Source organism: Lycorma delicatula, chromosome 2 (assembly GCF_047948215.1).
Source record: "Lycorma delicatula isolate Av1 chromosome 2, ASM4794821v1, whole genome shotgun sequence".
Classification (NCBI taxonomy): domain Eukaryota; kingdom Metazoa; phylum Arthropoda; class Insecta; order Hemiptera; family Fulgoridae; genus Lycorma; species Lycorma delicatula.
The window spans coordinates 223,837,280-223,854,219 of record NC_134456.1 but is presented as its reverse complement, the minus strand read 5'-3'; the positions used below and the strand labels follow the sequence as shown (position 1 = coordinate 223,854,219).

General features: G+C 30.9%; 1 protein-coding gene across 4 annotated transcripts in view; it reads right to left on the bottom strand.

Moving 5' to 3' along the window:
• The window catches only part of LOC142319690 (putative cytochrome P450 6a14), a 35,086-nt gene that overhangs the window by 1,429 nt on the left and 16,717 nt on the right, over positions 1-16,940 (bottom strand). For 2 of the 4 annotated variants that reach the window (XM_075357248.1, XM_075357247.1), the window contains 3 exons: positions 6,503-7,509; positions 4,364-4,579; positions 1,282-1,527 (listed from right to left, as the gene is read on the bottom strand). In XM_075357248.1, the coding sequence (XP_075213363.1) occupies positions 1,282-1,527; positions 4,364-4,579; positions 6,503-7,490 (1,450 nt within the window). In that variant the 5' untranslated portion in view covers positions 7,491-7,509. Of the gene's footprint in view, positions 1-1,281; positions 1,528-4,363; positions 4,580-6,502; positions 7,510-16,412; positions 16,669-16,940 lie in introns of those variants that run through there. The other 2 variants (XM_075357246.1, XM_075357249.1) reach the window with 2 other exon arrangements.

Sequence of the window (16,940 nt, the reverse complement as noted above, 5' to 3'; positions counted from 1 at the left end):
CATCAGACCTCCTTAGCCATCCTTTGAGGAGCTGAGAATTTCAGGAAGCCAGTAACTGTTCCATTCGCTTTCAGTTTTCCATTTAACTTACAGATCAAAATCAGAATTGATCTTTGCGAGCTCTCTAACAACTTTTATACGTTCAGCTTTGTAACTTGGGCAGACAAATATTTTCATATGTGTGTCATATACCTTGGGCATGATGCACATTATCAATGGTCCTACACTCTGGTCACAAGCCTGAATTATTGAAACCAAATGTTGCCAACCTATCTCAAAAAACACCATGTCCAGAAATAAACTGTGTAATATGCCGATTGGGGGAAATCCACCTAACAACCTAAATACTTATAACATCAGAAAAAATACCATGTAATGGCCATTGATCAATTCATTCCACCTGACCTGCCATAAATGGAAACCTTGATCCTCTATTTCTTTTATGCGCCCAGAGATAAGTTGGCCTACTTTTTAGGCATCATAAAAAAATTGGTGCTCTGTCGCAAGGATATCAATGGGGTTAATTCCAGAAATAACAAGGACCGTCCCTTGAGAGACAGTCCTGTAGGCACCGATCACAGATAACAGTAGGAGATACAGGACTCAAGAAAATATTCCTATAACATTTTTAACTCATTCAATAAGCCCAGACAGGTGCAGCATACAGCATTATATATTTGCATAAGCCCTTATATAGAATATGTATGGTTCTGAAAAGCCCCTAATCAGATTTAACTGCTTTTTGTACACTGAAGAAAGCATTACAAGCCTTTTTGGTAGCATATTGAAAGTGCTTCTTCAATTGAAGATTCTCTTCAAAGATAACACCTTTACACTGATTTCTTCAGAATTAGATTCTCTGTAAATTTTTTTTTGTACATTTTTGTTTGTTTACTCACAATTTAACAAATTTCATATCTGTCAAACCTAAAGAATTGTGTTTTCAGAAGATAATTTTTTGGTTTTTTCAACAATTTTCTCTAAAATGTTCCTGGAGGATGCACTGTTTTATTCAATTTCTCATGAGAAAAGCCATATAAAACCAACATATCTACCCCTTTATTTAAGTTCCAAGAATTTTATTGTGGCTCATTTTTTGAAACAACCCTGGACCAATGTCTGTATGAACTTCTTTCTTAATTTCATTTAAAGGAGGTCCTAAATTTCTTTCCTCTATCTTTGTTAGACACTCTGTGTATTAATATTATTATGCAGGGGAGTTAAACCAATGTAATAAGTTATTCCATAGGTAAATGAATATATTAAATAAATAAAATTTACCTATACACATCCTTGGTCCTCCTCCAAATGGAAAAAATACTCCTTTTGGAACTTCATCCATATTCTTGAATCTATCAGGATTAAATTTCTCTGGATCAGGAAAATATTGTGGATCCTTGTGTAAACCTAATACAGGTATATGAACGATGGATCCTTTATCTATAACTAAATTAGAGCCAGGCATTTTATAATCCTGAGTACATACTCTAGATAAGAAACCACCACCAGGTCTTAAACGCATCACCTCTACAAAAAAAGAAAAAAGTTGACAATAGATTAGGTCATTTATTTGTTCATAAAAGTTTATTACATGTTTGTAAAATTTCCAATATAAAAAATTACAATAGAAAATGAATTGCAATTGAAATAAGACGAATGGATAAAATAAAATTGCCAGACTTGCTTACCAGTCTAATAAAATGTTGTTTTGTACTGCATCTTACCTAGCTCATAACTAGATAAATCCCAGCATCATAACTATATAAAGTAGAAACCTCTTAATCTGTCATAGATATATTAAAATGATTTATTCAACAAAGATCTATTATACATTTAAAAATGTAACTTTGTCAAATAAATCTAATAAATTTAGCACATTAGATATAACCTTTTTACCAAGTTATAAATTAATAATAAACTAATATTGTTATGAAAATTAATTAACAATATTTGATCTACTTTGAATAATTAAGTATTAGATAGGAACTGTCTAAAAATTTGCTGCTAATGACAGGAATAATTTGTTCCCTACCCCTCCCACCACAGAAACAACATTCACTGCTTAGGAATAATATAATTCTGAAAATTAAAAATCAGAAAAATGATGATTATTCAGAAATGTTGGTTTACTGCCATAACATTTCATGTAAAATTTTGAATATGTTGTTTCAGTGTAATTGGCCAATGAATATTCAGTATCCTTTGAAAAGGAAGATGTAAAGTTCAGTCGCATCTTTGGTAATGGAATGGAACACAAGGCGAGAGTTTATTTTCTCACTACTAATCGCAGAGCTTGGATGAATGGACGTTGCTGCTATATTTTTCGTTTATCGAGCAGGTCAGTATTTATTTAGTGGCAGTTATAGATTTTCCTGTTTTATTTATGGACGGAGTTATTATTTGCGTTCCGGTCCTTTAGACCCAGGAGAAATAACTGACCGATCCTGATCATGGGAGACTAGGCGCATATAGTTTTGTCCTCCTGGCGTGATTCCCCTTCAGTTCATCCCCTGAAGTCCTTTCGGTGCTAGCGCCTTTCAGCCTAACAGAAATACGCCTTTCGGGAGCCCTAGATTTTGGAGGAAGCAATGTGCTCCCTTTCCAGATGGAGTCTCATATACTGGGCGGGTACATTGAATTTTTCATATCTCAATGAAGAAAAATAAATTGCTAAGCTTATTTTTATGTTATTTTCATTAATTTATAAAGGTTCTTATTACATTGTGATATTATGTTATTTTTTTCTGTAACTTATTGTTATTCTGATGTTCCCCATTCTTTCTTATGAAATAAATAATAAAAAGAATTAAAATATGTTTTTAAGTGATTCTTACTGTTATTACAGCTACAATATAAACCTTGGTGTTATCTTGCTGTTATAATACTAGTTTTAGCTAAAATTTGGATAATGAATGGGGAACATTTCTCTAGCGGACAGAATAGAAAGGTACACTTTTATAGCAATGCAACTTAAGTATTACTTTTGAATTGAAATTAATTCTTTAGATACACTTTTATTTAAATTTCTGTTTGCAATGAGTCGCACAGTGGGATGGTTAGAATTTTTTCACCAATATTTAACTATTTCCAGATGAAGTAGAAGTTTAAGTTTGCACACATGCTTGTAGTCGATGACAATGCACTGTGATAACAAAAATTCCATAAAAAAATTATTTTTATAGAAAATTTGTTGTTGGCAAATAATGGAAATTCAAACCACCCTGCATGCGTAAGAAGACTTAGATGCAGAGTGTCAGTCGGCAGTGCTTTCTGCTAAGCAAGACAATGAATAGCCTATAACGTGTAGATGGGTTGTACGTATATGGACAGCTGTCAACTACTGTAAGTCAATATTCTTAGATATATATGTACAAATGTGTTTCAGTCGGTTATTCAGTTTGCTATGTTATTATATTTCAGAAGAAATCCACCTAGAATTGTGTAGAGTTTCGTAATTATTTATACAATTTGTTTAAAAGCGATAAATTAACATATTTCCCTCAGATTGTGTTCGAGAACTTTCATAATAATAGAACTGTTTAATTGAGACAGTAATTTTTTTTTTTTTAATCTAATGAAAACTAAAAAGTATAAAATAAATTAAAAATGTTAAATACACTTTTATTTAAAAAATGAAAAATTAAAAATGCACCGAAATTTCACTATTTGAAAATTATTGAATTAAAGTATAAATTTTTTGTAAAAATTTTCCAATACAAATATATTTAAAGATGCACTAAAAAAGGAAAAATAATTTCACTTTATTATTAAATCAAGAATAAATGTTCATAATAAATTCTTTGATTAAATACAAATAACATTTTATATCGATAATGATGATTTATTTTTGAAACACCAGTTATTTTATAATCATTTCACTGATAATTTAATAGAATGAATGGCACCCCACGCTTTTATTAATCATAATATAAAATATAAATTGCTATTCATTCACTATACATTATTATAATAACGTAAATGTTGCTGAGAGATGTAATAAATAAATTTCACATAAAAGTACAATAATTTTCAATTAATTTCTTATTATTTGCAGACGATGGGATCATAATTCATAAAACAGAAGACGACCTGCATTATTTTATCTTTCAACTAGGTTAAATGTGTTCTTAGAATACGATCCCTGAATATCAACAGCAAAAACTAATATCATATCATTTCGAAAGAAATGGCCATCAAAATGAAAAATAGTAGTTCGGGTATCTATTTTTTATTATTTGGGTTATCATTCTTGTAAATACAAAAGAACGACTTTACTAGTAGTATACATTTTGTAAGAAAACCTACAAAAAAAATTCATTAAAAATAAAATGACTGTGCGTTCTGATAAGTATTTTTTTTGTACCGTTTAATATTTGTTCCATATATGTCATCTTCTTGAGAGATTCGTAAGTTAGCTCTTGATCCGATAACGCTGAATCGATCTCTTCTTGTAGTCGTCTTTGAATATCTCTGTTAACGGCTAATTCATGCAATGTAAAACTAAGAGCAGCTGAAACCGTTTCACTACCGCCGGATATAAAGACAAATGTTTGACCTGCTATTATATTATCTGAAAAAACTAATAGAAAAAATACATACATGTGAAATTAGGTACCGCTGTTTGATCGTTTATGAACAATAGTACATAGTAGACAAAAACGCAAAAAAAACTGTAAAAATTTGCTAAATTTCTTATAGTAATTTATTTTGTGTGCGTGTTTTATTTTAAGATTAATTCACCGCTTAAGCTCGAAGATTATGCCTGGGATTATGAAATTAAAATTTCACGGCGTATGAAGAAATGTCATGCCTTATCGGGAGTCGAGGCCTTCCTTGGAATCATCTAAAATCTAGATGAGCCCAGATTTGAGCTAAAGGGTGAAGGTAGTATCACTCTGTCATGGAAGTCAGCAACTTTGAAAATATTTTATTTGTGTAGTACTTCAGGAAAATAATTATGATAATTAACTCCCCAACGGTAAGGTAAATAAAACTATTGAAAGGCATCTTTGTTATGGAATATTGTTTTCTATCGATGGACACGTTAGAAAAGCGCTGAAAGAAATTCAATACGTATTAAAATAAATATAAACGATGAAAAATATTATAATCTAATTTTTAATAGTTAATAAAAATATGAAAAACTTTTTTTTTTAAATGGTATAATAAAAGGATATTCTACATTAAATGTTTAATTCTTTTTTTTGCTTATAAAATGGTAAAAAAAACAAAAAAATCTGATGTGGACACCACATAACTTCTTTGTACTACTATTAAATTACACATATTTTTTATGCATTTATATATTTTATTACGTTTTTTTTTCCTTTTTTTTAATTATTGAATCTTTATTTATTGTAAAACGTTTTTTTTACAATCAGAGGTTAATAATTATTAATAAATCAATGTATTTAAAAGAGTTAAAAAAAGTAAATAATGTCGGATTCGTGCCGATGTGCCCCTTTGTAAAATCCAAATACTTAATTAATTAAAATTTTAGTGGACTATAACTCTGGAACTAATGAAAATAACTACCACCACTTATGATACATCGTTGAAAAGCTCTCGATGAGGGCTTATTACGGCAGTTAAGAAAAAGTTCAAAATCAAAATTGTTTTGTATTTTGCGCTTTTTTGGACGCTTTTGGTCCAGTCGATTGGAATCAAAAGAAGAGGTACACAACTAGATGCTACGAAAGTCCTAAATCCGAAATATCAGCATTCTACGGCTAATCGTTTTTCAGTTATGCGATACGTATGTACGTTCGCCCAAACTAGCCAAAATGGATTCAGAGATGATCAAAATGGATATTACCGTTGAAATCTGATAACCGAAATTCTTCGCGAATACAATACTTCCTTGTGCTACGAAGTAAAAGGAGAAGATATCATTTATTTTAATATTTACCATCCCCTCCTGAGTTGAGACATGTAACTCATCTTTCCACGGCTTTAAGAGGAAAATAAACTTGTTGCTTTACATTATTTGTCCCGGTCTCTCGTTTCGCGTGATGGATGCGAAACATCTGAGTTCAAAGTGTCACCGGACTGTCAGAATGATTTTCTTAAGAGTAATGATGTAACCAGAGATATAAAACCAGTTCCTCGGGTTAACAGAACGAAGATGTCACTAGAAAGACCGGTTTAAAACCATCTGCTTACTCGATCGTTTTTAGTGAACTTAGCATGATGATATACAATTGTGTATTTGACTCTATAAAGAAGACAAAGGAAAAGCAAATTACACCTGACTTACCTTAATAAGTCTAGCGTGAGATACTTGTTATTCTTAAGGATGTATGCGTTATTTTTGAAACTGACTTTTAAGTCGCATCAAATCGCCTAAAACCGTTAGGTTTATGGCAAAATAAAACCTACTACAAATCTCTTAAAATCTATCTACAAACCCTCGAAAAGAATTCTATATTTTTAGTTTACTAAAAAAAAAAAACTCTAATTATAATATAAATTATTTTGTCAATAAATAATACAAGTAACTTACCGGCAGAATTTGTATCGTATTTTACACGTTTTAAATTCTGAAGAAGCTCTAAATCTTCCGGTTCTGCATCGGGTATATCGCATTCAGAAGTTTGAGTTACCTGACCGTTCACGGAGTTCTTTTTTCCAGATAGCAATTCTAATTCTTTCTGTTTATGATCTAACATTAATTGAAGGAAATCGTTCCTTTTTACATCACTTGATTCCCGATAGCTTATTAAATCGTTGATTAATTTAGGAAAAAAATCATTTATGGTATTATCTATCAGTTTAAGCTTTAAAAATTTTTTTATCTTTGGAGCCGACGTAGTGAGTAATAACTTTACTTGCAAATATATTGACGGTTTAAAAAACATTTTACTATTTTGTAAGAACGCGTTATTCTTTGCTTCTTCATCATTAAACGCATTCACTTTCAAGCCGAATGCAATAGTGGCGATAATATTTATTATAAGGTTAAAAATAAGATTTCTAGATTCGATATCTTGGCCCTTTTTCTCTTTCAAATAAACCGTCATTTCATCACAACATTCCTTGATTTGTTTAAACATTAATTTCATTTTACCTGAGCTAAAGGTCGGAGTCAATTTATGTCTGAGAATTCTCCATTTATCTCCGGTAAGACTTTGTATTCCAGAGCTAAATAAATCCGATTCATCAGATTTATGAGCACGATCTTGAAAAAAAGAGAAATCTTTAATTAGTACTTGAGTTATTAGTTCAGGATCGCGTATTACTAAGACAGGAGCGTGAAACATAAAAATCCCAAAATATTTTTCATTTTTATATTCGTTGTATAAATCGGCGAGTAATTGCACAATATTTGTTTTCCCTAATATTACATCGGTCATGCTTCCTATAATGGGAAATGAATTTGTACACGGTACACCTTTTTCTTTCCAGTAATTAGCGTTCTTTGATGATAACCAGTAGACCAGATAAACCATCACGATTCCAAGCAAAACAGTCGTTAACGTGATGAATTCCATTTTTAGAGTGGATCGTTATCTGAAAAAAATTAAAAAAATATATTATTAATTTGGGTTGATGATTGATTCATCTCATAAGTGTGAAACTTATGCGTGACAACGTAGAACGGGTAATTTTATAGCGCATGAAAAATGATGTGCCTGACAGCGATTTGATCCTTTCAAATTTTATCCTTTCCGGGTAAAAGGCACTATTATAGTTGTAGAATACAAGTAATTATTTAATTAATGTATATAGGGTTTGCATAGATTTAGTCATCGAGTAATTGGTTAATGATGTTAAAAGTGAAGTGAATTATAAATTGGCCGGGGACTACAAGTTTTTTTCAATCTAAGTTACGCACCTGATTTTGTTGTTTATAACGTTTCATCGATTATATTAAAGTTAGCAAACCTTTAAACAAAGGCAACATCAGTTTAATTTACATCTGACGAAGCGAGTAAAAAGAATAAAATTGGCTATTATTTTCTACCGATGGTACCGCCAGTGGCTATTACCTTGATAATCCATGTCTCTTACTAACAGTTAATAATCTAATTTAAGTAATAAGCTCTCAAGCGTCTTTCATAATTACATGTGTGTGTGTGTGTGTGTGTGTGTGTGTGTGTGTGTGTGTGTGTGTGTGTGTGTGTGTGTGCGCGCGCGCGCGCGTGCTTGTGTGTAATTCAGATATTGTAGTTTAATAAGTTCATTAAATTTTCCTCTACCTCAAGATAAAACTATTTGTAGATATCCTTTACATTAGTAGATATGCCTAAAATGCAACAGCAGTAGAACATTTTGTAGATTAAATCAGCCAAAAAATTTCGTAAAACTGCTTCAACTTTTAAAAAGGTTTAATTTTCTTCATACCAAATTGTGCTGTTGCTGCCTGTACTAATTTTATTGCAAGGCGAATTAATGTTCAACGTATACATTAAAGTGTAAAAAGTAAATAAGATTTTTTTTCGTTTATCATTTTGAAGAGGAAAATCGTGTTATTCTTACGTATTGATAATAATGGAAAAATCTCTTTGCTTTATTTTTTTACTTCCTTTTATGTTTAATTTTTATGTCTGGTTCTTGTTACGTTCAGGAATTTTTTTCATTATTATCCCACTTGTAACACTTGTACTTGTGTTACACTCGTGTCCCACTTGTACTTGTATTTAATTTACTCATAACTATCTTTACCACTTGTCATTCATCTATATTGATAAACTCAAGGAAAGAGCAGTCGTCACGCAATTCATTTTAATTTTACAAATTTATACATTTTTACGTTCTTTTTTCTTTTCTAATAATAATCTAAAAATTATTGAAAATAATAATAATTTTATTTATTTATATATTTTCAAATAAATTTACAATGTAGAATCCCGCAAAGACATAAGTCTTATCTTTTACCAGCATGTTCCCGTATTAACATAAATTGAATACAAGTTATTAACATAGTACAACACAAAAGAATACAAAGAATATGTACTTATGTCCGTAGCAAATAGTTAAAATTCTATCAAATACTTAATTAAGGTGGCGTCAGTAAGTAATACAAAAGTAAATAAAAGTTAATTAAATATTATATTCAATTACAGAATAATATTAAATGGATTTTAGTTATTTTAAGCTTAAATTACTTATGAAGAACGTTTACGTAAAGATAGTGTACTTCTAAATTTAGACTGTTCTTGTGTATTACAGATTTCATATTATAATATAAAATACAAAAATAAACAATACATAGATAATAATTTTTTTTTTGTCTTCAGTCATTTGACTGGTTTGATGCAGCTCTCCAAGATTCCCTATCTAGGGCTAGTCGTTTCATTTCAGTATACCACCTACATCTTACATCCCTAACAATTTGTTTTACATATTCCAAACGTTGCCTGCCTGCAAAATTTTTTCCTTTTACCTGTCCCTCCAATATTAAAGCGACTATTTCAGGATGTCTTAATATGTGGCCTGTAAGTCTGACTCTTCTTTTAATTATATATTTACAAATGATTCTTTCATCATCGATTTGCCTCAATAGCTCTTCATTTCTCACTTTATACACCCATCTGATTTTTAACATTTTCCTGTAGTACCGCATTTTAAAAGCTTCTAATCTTTTCTTCTCAGGTACTCCGATCGTCCAAGTTTCAGTTCCATATAAAGCTACGCTCCAGACATATATTCAAAAATGTTTTCCTGACGTTTAAATAAATTTTTGATGTAAACAAATTATATTTCTTAGTGAAGGCTCGTTTCGCCTGCGCTATTCGGCATTTTATATCGCTCCTGCTTCGTCCATCTTTAGTAATTCTTCTTCCCAAATAACAAAATATTTCTACCTCCATAATCTTTTCTCTTCCTATTTCTACATTCAGCGGTCCATCTTCGTTATTTCTACTATATTTCATTACTTTCGTTATATTTCGGTAGTTCTTGCGTAGGACTTCGTTCATGCCGTTCATTGTTTCTTCTAAATCTTTTTTACTCTCGGCTAGAATTACTGTATCATCAGCAAATCGTAGCATCTTTATCTTTTTACCTTGTGCTGTAACTCCGGATCTAAATTGTTCTTTAACATCGTTAACTGCTAGTTCCATGTAAAGATTAAAATGTAACGGGGATAGGGGACATCCTTATCGGACCCCTTTTTTATTACGGGTTCTTTCTTATGTTCAGTAATAATAATAACAATGATCTTCCGAAAATGTACATGAAAAAATCATTACTTTAATAATCACTTGTTATACGACTTGTTTTAGAAAAAGTCAGCCGGAATTGAGTGCAACAAAAATACTACATAAAAAGTATTAAAGAAATGTAATAGTACTTGAAATAGTATAATTTACGAGATGTAACCAATTCCCGATCATCCGAGAGCGAATTATCGCTTCAGAGATCATCCATGATTAGTTTTTTCATTACGTTCCGTTTCTTCATATGTTATTAGATAATTTTCACGAATTTTATACTCTCCTTATTCAATTGTTTAATACATGATCCCATGATCGATTTAATACCTTATTTTTTGTACCGATGGTGAAATTAAATTATAATAACATATCATAGACAAAAAACTAATATTATTACAGAAAGATGAATAGTATATTATTATCTTCAGTTTATGTAAATCTAACACAGAAATAACACTACGATGTTTTTAGCAGTTCTTTTTATAGAATCCAAACTTCAATCACCTATCTGATAAAAACAAGAATAAATATTTCTTTCTTAATATTTTATCTCATTAATTCACACTTTTTTAAAATTTCATTAATATTTTGTCAAATATTACGATTTTTAAGAATAGTTCAAGAAATTCATATGTGTATATAGAATATTTATTTTTCCTTAAAATACAAAAATTAAAATTTGTTAAATATCCTTATATATATTAAAAAAAATAATAATTGTGATGTTTAAACCATAAAAATTAACTCTACGTGAAATACTATAAAGACCGAAAAAAATTCCACATTTTTTGTAGGATATTATCTCCGCCCTGCTTTGAGATAGTCCTTCCTTCATTAAACGATTATTAGCCTACAGATACCACATGCGACTCCCTGCGTGAAGGGAGCGCATTGAACTCTCTAAAAACTAGATGCATTTCTACTAAACCGAAAGCCACTAGCACCGAAAGGTCTTCATTGGCGGACTGAAGGAGAATCTCGTCGAAAGAAGGATGCAAATATCTTGCTAATCTCCCAAAAAATAAGCCAAGTAAAAAAAAAGTATTTCAAAACCCGATATACAAAGGATCGGAATGATATCCCCAACTCCGTCCATCTTAAAACCGCATTTATCTATGGAATTTTATTTATTGTTCTTGAATGACAGTAGTTTATAATGATTTTTTCAATTTAGATATCTTTAAGTTATAGCAATTCAAATAAAGTAACAATGATTTTGTATTTTTATAATTTCTAAACAGTCGCTAGAGTAATGCAACAAAAGGACTGGGAAGCGAGGGGTTGAGGGACAGCCCTCTCTTGAGTCAGTGTTCTTACGGTCTTGCTCGGGTGGGCGGCGGTGAGAAAACAGGGAGACTCCTGATCCCCGAGCTGAGAAGATCGAGACCCGGCGGGGGCGCCCTCCTCTCCGAGGTGCCCCTCTTAAAGGCAATGACAATAAAGGACCTAGTCCTGGCTACTGGGGTGGGGCGGCTGGGAACGGCATAGCCGGGCGTGGCACTGCTCCATCCTGATAGAGGCCATGGCACCTCCCAGGACAAATTAATGCTTAATTGCGTGTTCGGCCCTTTGAGGAGGGGTAGGTGAGATAGGAGGTTTAGTCGGTAGGGCGCAGGCAGATATACGCACTTCTGATAACATCTTGCGGAACCTGTAAGAGTCCGACACTTCGCCCGTAAATGGGGTTCCTCCGACTCCCAAATTTTTTTTTTAAAAGTCGAGTTTACAAAATAAGTCATTTATTAACAGATAGGAAATATTTTATAATATATTTATAGAATCGTAAATAAGAACGTGTAACGACTATCGTGTAAGGATTTCACCAAAAAGTTAATTTTTCTACGGCTGTATTATCGGTTGAATTACGCGGCTGGAATCTGTATCATAATGAGGATCATTATGAAATAAGTGTTCAACCGATCAAAAGCCTACTCTTTTCAAACACTGACCGATCAGATGCGGGTATTGTTTGATGTATCAGCTGTTTTTTACTTCGATTTTAATCCAATTTATTAGTTAGCAAGCAGAGGTTGATTTGAAAGTATATCAATAATTAACTAAGTTTCTATATTTCACTGTGTATCCTTATGTTGATTATGTCGGATTCCGAAGAAGAAATGTCTAGCACCTATCAGTATTAGAGAAAAGGGAGAACTTATGACTAATATCCTATTGCCACAGAAATGTATTGTATAATGTATTTTGTGAAAAAATTAAAAAAAATCCGTAAACACTGTATTCTATCATTGATTTAAATCAATACTTTTCAGCCGTAGAAAAAATACGTATGCATTTCTCTAGAATGACCGTTAATGCACTCTTGCGCAGTTGACGACACTCGCCAAGACTCGTGTCATAATTTAATTCGCACTCGTGCATTAATAGCTATTATTATAGGTTCGTTGCATGATGTACAATTATTTTATTGGATTATATATTTAAATTATGTTTTGTATTGTTTTTCAGCACCACTGTAAAACTCAAAAAATTTGTTTTTTTATGTTAATTCATTTCTACTTAGATATACGGGCAGAGTGTAAATTTATTTGACGGTTTATCAAGAGAAAATGTAAACTTTTAAGTAAACAGGTGATGTATGTATCGTCAGAATACATTATAACACCACCGTGCATTAAACTACACATTTCAATTCGTAGGTGTATATAAGAAGTAAAAATGGACCTAAATTGGATTGTAGGACGACTATTTAAACCTAAAACTTATACATAAGATTTAAGTGTAATTAAACATTTTCGTTTGGAGATGTGTTTTGTTCGGAGTTTATGTTAATTACTAGGACAGCGATGGAAATGTCACTTGTGACATTCGTATCGGTGGCATCGGGGTTGAGGCTTGACTGAAAGATGTCATTGCCCAGTTATTGAAGTTGACCTGCGTTATCTATATAGGCTTCGTTAACTCGTTCATAAATTGTGCTATTTTTAGCTATTTATAGTTTCTTTTTGGTCAGTGATCGTTACGGTTTGGTTTTCTTTGTTCTTGTTGTGTTAATAAGAACTTTTGTTTAATATTATTAGGAATATTAATATAGAGGTGATGGTGTCGGATACCGTTCCCGCACCTCTTTCAGTTCTGCGGTCGGCAGTGCGTGAGCGTAAACGGTACGCTGAGGTGTTGAAAGAAAATCGGGAGGCTAGTTTGTCTCGAAAACAGCCTGAGGTTTTGTTCGTTAACCTAAGAGAGGGAGCAGCTACCAAAACTACAAAGAGATGATGGGCGAGTTTCGGGTCGTCCTTAAACAAAAGAGGTTGAGCCTGAAAATTCGAAACAAATAAGGGGTTAGTTGTCATTGCTGACTGCAAAGAGACCGTGCAGGTCGTCTCAGATTCGCTCAAGGTCGGAAGACCTAAACATGAACGACGACCCTAAACATAAAAAAGGTACCTAAAGATTATTGTGTCTGACATATATCGACGATTTTCTGAGGAAGAGTTAATGACTCTTAATTCGAGAGCAGAACACTCGACTGAGAATACCGAATGAGAAGTCCGAATGCTGACTTTTGTTCTTGTTGTTCGCATTGTTCTTTTTATTTATTTATTTATTTTTTCATTTTAATCCTATCTTTTGAAGATTAAAAAAAATTTGCGATAATTTCAATAACACTAGCTTGTATTTCTTAAAAATCTTTGACAGAAATCGAAAGCAGTACAGAATTAAATGTACTAAGTGAACCTGCGTAAACAATAACTTATCTTAATAACTCAATTGTTACATAAAAAAAATAAATAAAAATAGAATTGTTGCCATCTATAAATAAATTTATGATTACAAGACTACTTTTCAATTTTTTTCTTAATACTTCTAATAATATCCTCAAGAAATTTGAAAAGTTTAATGATATCTCGATAGATACTTGAAAGGTAGTAATTCTATTGATCAGTATACATAACTCAACTAAAAAAATTCTATATTATTTAAAATTTCAATATTTTCTGAGAAAAACTTCAAATTCGATGAATATTAGTACACGAAGATGCTTTTCTTAATACAATCTGATCCAAACCAAAATAAGTAATTCATTCGAACAGTAAGAACGAATAGATAAATGTAAAATAAAAGTTACTAACATGAATGATAATGAATTTCGTATCATACGATAAATGCCATATCTGATTAGGACTCCAACCCGGTACCTCCAGATTAAAGGCGAGAGGCTATCTCTCTGTCACGGACAATATTATTTCATCTTCCACAATATTTATTTATAACGTGTAAAATTAAATAATAGTATAACACAAAATTTATTTATTCCACAATATTTATTTTTATTTCACAATGAAACATATAAAAGTTAAAGAATAATAATAAAATTTCAACAATTTCAAAGTAAAAAAAAAAAATTTTTTTAATTTATTTTCAGAAGTCGGCAGAAAATTAAAACCAGTTTATCAGCAATTAAAGAAATAATTTTTTTTATGAAAACAACTACGGTCAATAACCCGGTGGAAACTAGTAGCGTATAAGAAGAAAATTTTATGCCTGACCGGGATTCGAACTCGGGACCTCCAAACGAAATGCGGAGACGCCATTTACTCAGTCATGGAGATCGGCATGTATTACTTAGTTTTAGTAATTTTTGTAACTCATTTTTATTTATATTCTATAAACAAAGAATTTTCATTTAAAATAGGATAGGAAATAAAAACTATGTTTCTACATAAAACTACTGTTCCCAAAAAATTGGACGTAAAGAAACCGTTAACAAACCTAAGCCAAGACAGATCTTTGATGCCGAGGATATTTTTTTTTACCCCAAATTTTAGATATAATTTTCTTGAATTTTGGTACATTACTACTTTTAATATTGCAATAACTTAAGGTTATTATAATATTAAAATTACGCAGCGATTGTTAAATTATAATAACTCTGTGACGTACTAAAAAAATACTAATATTACAGGCAATTTATCATCAAAATAGGCTGTATTTGAAAATCCTTACTTACCGATTGATCTTTTGTCCATGCGTTACGGGTGATGAGGGAAGCTTAACTCCAGATTTTTAACATCCCCCTCCCGTAGATTTTTGAAAAACTCGAAATACTCAAAACGTTTTTGAAATGCGTTTTTCTCTGAATCTATGCATTTTAGAGAAAGGTTTTTCAAACAAAAAATGTAGGGGACATTCTCCTCTACAATTAATGACTTTGAAGTTATGCCGTATAATTTGAAATTGAAATACTAGGTGGCGCTGAAGTTGTAAAAAACGTTGTAAACGAGTAGACCGGTTTCGAACACGTGCCCGATTCATAACATTTTCACACTTTCACATGCTACAGCTCCGTAAGTCGTACAAGAAAATTGTTTAAATAAAAGTCGTCTGTTTTTTGAGATTAACAACTTTTCCAAATGCAATACAGACGTAAAACAATTTTTTTCCGGTGAAAAAACCGAAAAAACACGTTTTTTACAACTTCAGCGCCACCTAGTATTTCAATTTCAAATTATGCAGCATAACTTCAAAGTCATTAATTGTAGAGGAGAATGTCCTCTACATTTTTTTGTTGAAAAACTTTTCTCTAAAATGCATAGATTCAGAGAAAACGCATTTCAAAAATTTTTGAGTTTTTCGAGTTTTTCAAAAATCTACGAGAGGGGGATGTTAAAAATCTGGAGTTAAGCTTCCCTTATCACCACTAACATATGGAAAAAACATCACTCGTAAGGTAAGGATTTTCCAATAAAAATACAAATTGACTGTACTATATTGCAATAAGGTTATTATAATATTAAAATTATAATAACTGTAAGACGTACTAAAAATACTAAGGAATGATAATAAAAAAGACAAAATACTTTCATGTCATCATTATGTAAATATTGTAATTCCTCGTTAAAAATTGTAAAAAAGTTGTCTAATATAAATTCCAAACGGCTCCGTCAAAAGAATGTTTTCTACAAAATAAAAAAATATATTTATATATCTCGAAAATTGGTTCATCTCTTGATGAATAAAAACATACAATAGATAAATATTTTTATATATTATTTTTTAAATCGACTAAAAATAATCTAATTTAAGTATTTATATTTGATTACGCGTTTCTAACTGTATGTTTATACAATGGGGGACAGAAAACAAAATAATAGATGAGTAGTTGTCAATAATGATTTGTATATTCATCAATATGTACATAAACCTTACATTCAAGTTAAAATTATTTATTTATTTATGTTGCTATAAAATACTATTAGCATAAAAATGTTTCTATAATAGAAAGGAAGTACTTACTTGTAATGCGACAAATATTTAATAAATTACTTCTTTAAGATATTTTCTAAAATAATTGATAACACATAAACCATTAATATAATAAATGAAACTTTTACTCGTCAAGCGCTGTTGATCTCAGCTATTATTTAACTGAGCGATTTAATACTTCTCTGTCTTATAAGAAAATAAATTTGCGACACGTGATCATTCACATACTCTCTTCAGGTTCTTGGAATTCCGAAGTTTTAAGAAAAGTTAAAATACACAGACTGCAGCCTCGTAACAAAAATTAATAATATTTTATACTTTTTATCGTTCTATTATAATTTTTTATATTACATTTGAGTGTTTGTTTTGTATTTCACTTTATTTTCTATAATCTTACTTAAGTATTTCATACATGCTTGTGTAATATACTAAAGAAAAAAAATTATTTATTACGTTTTAGTCATTATTAAATGATATTTTTATCAAATTTTACATATATATGCTTATTCTTGATATGAAATAAACAAACTGCGAGTGTAGTAGTGAGTGTATATACAC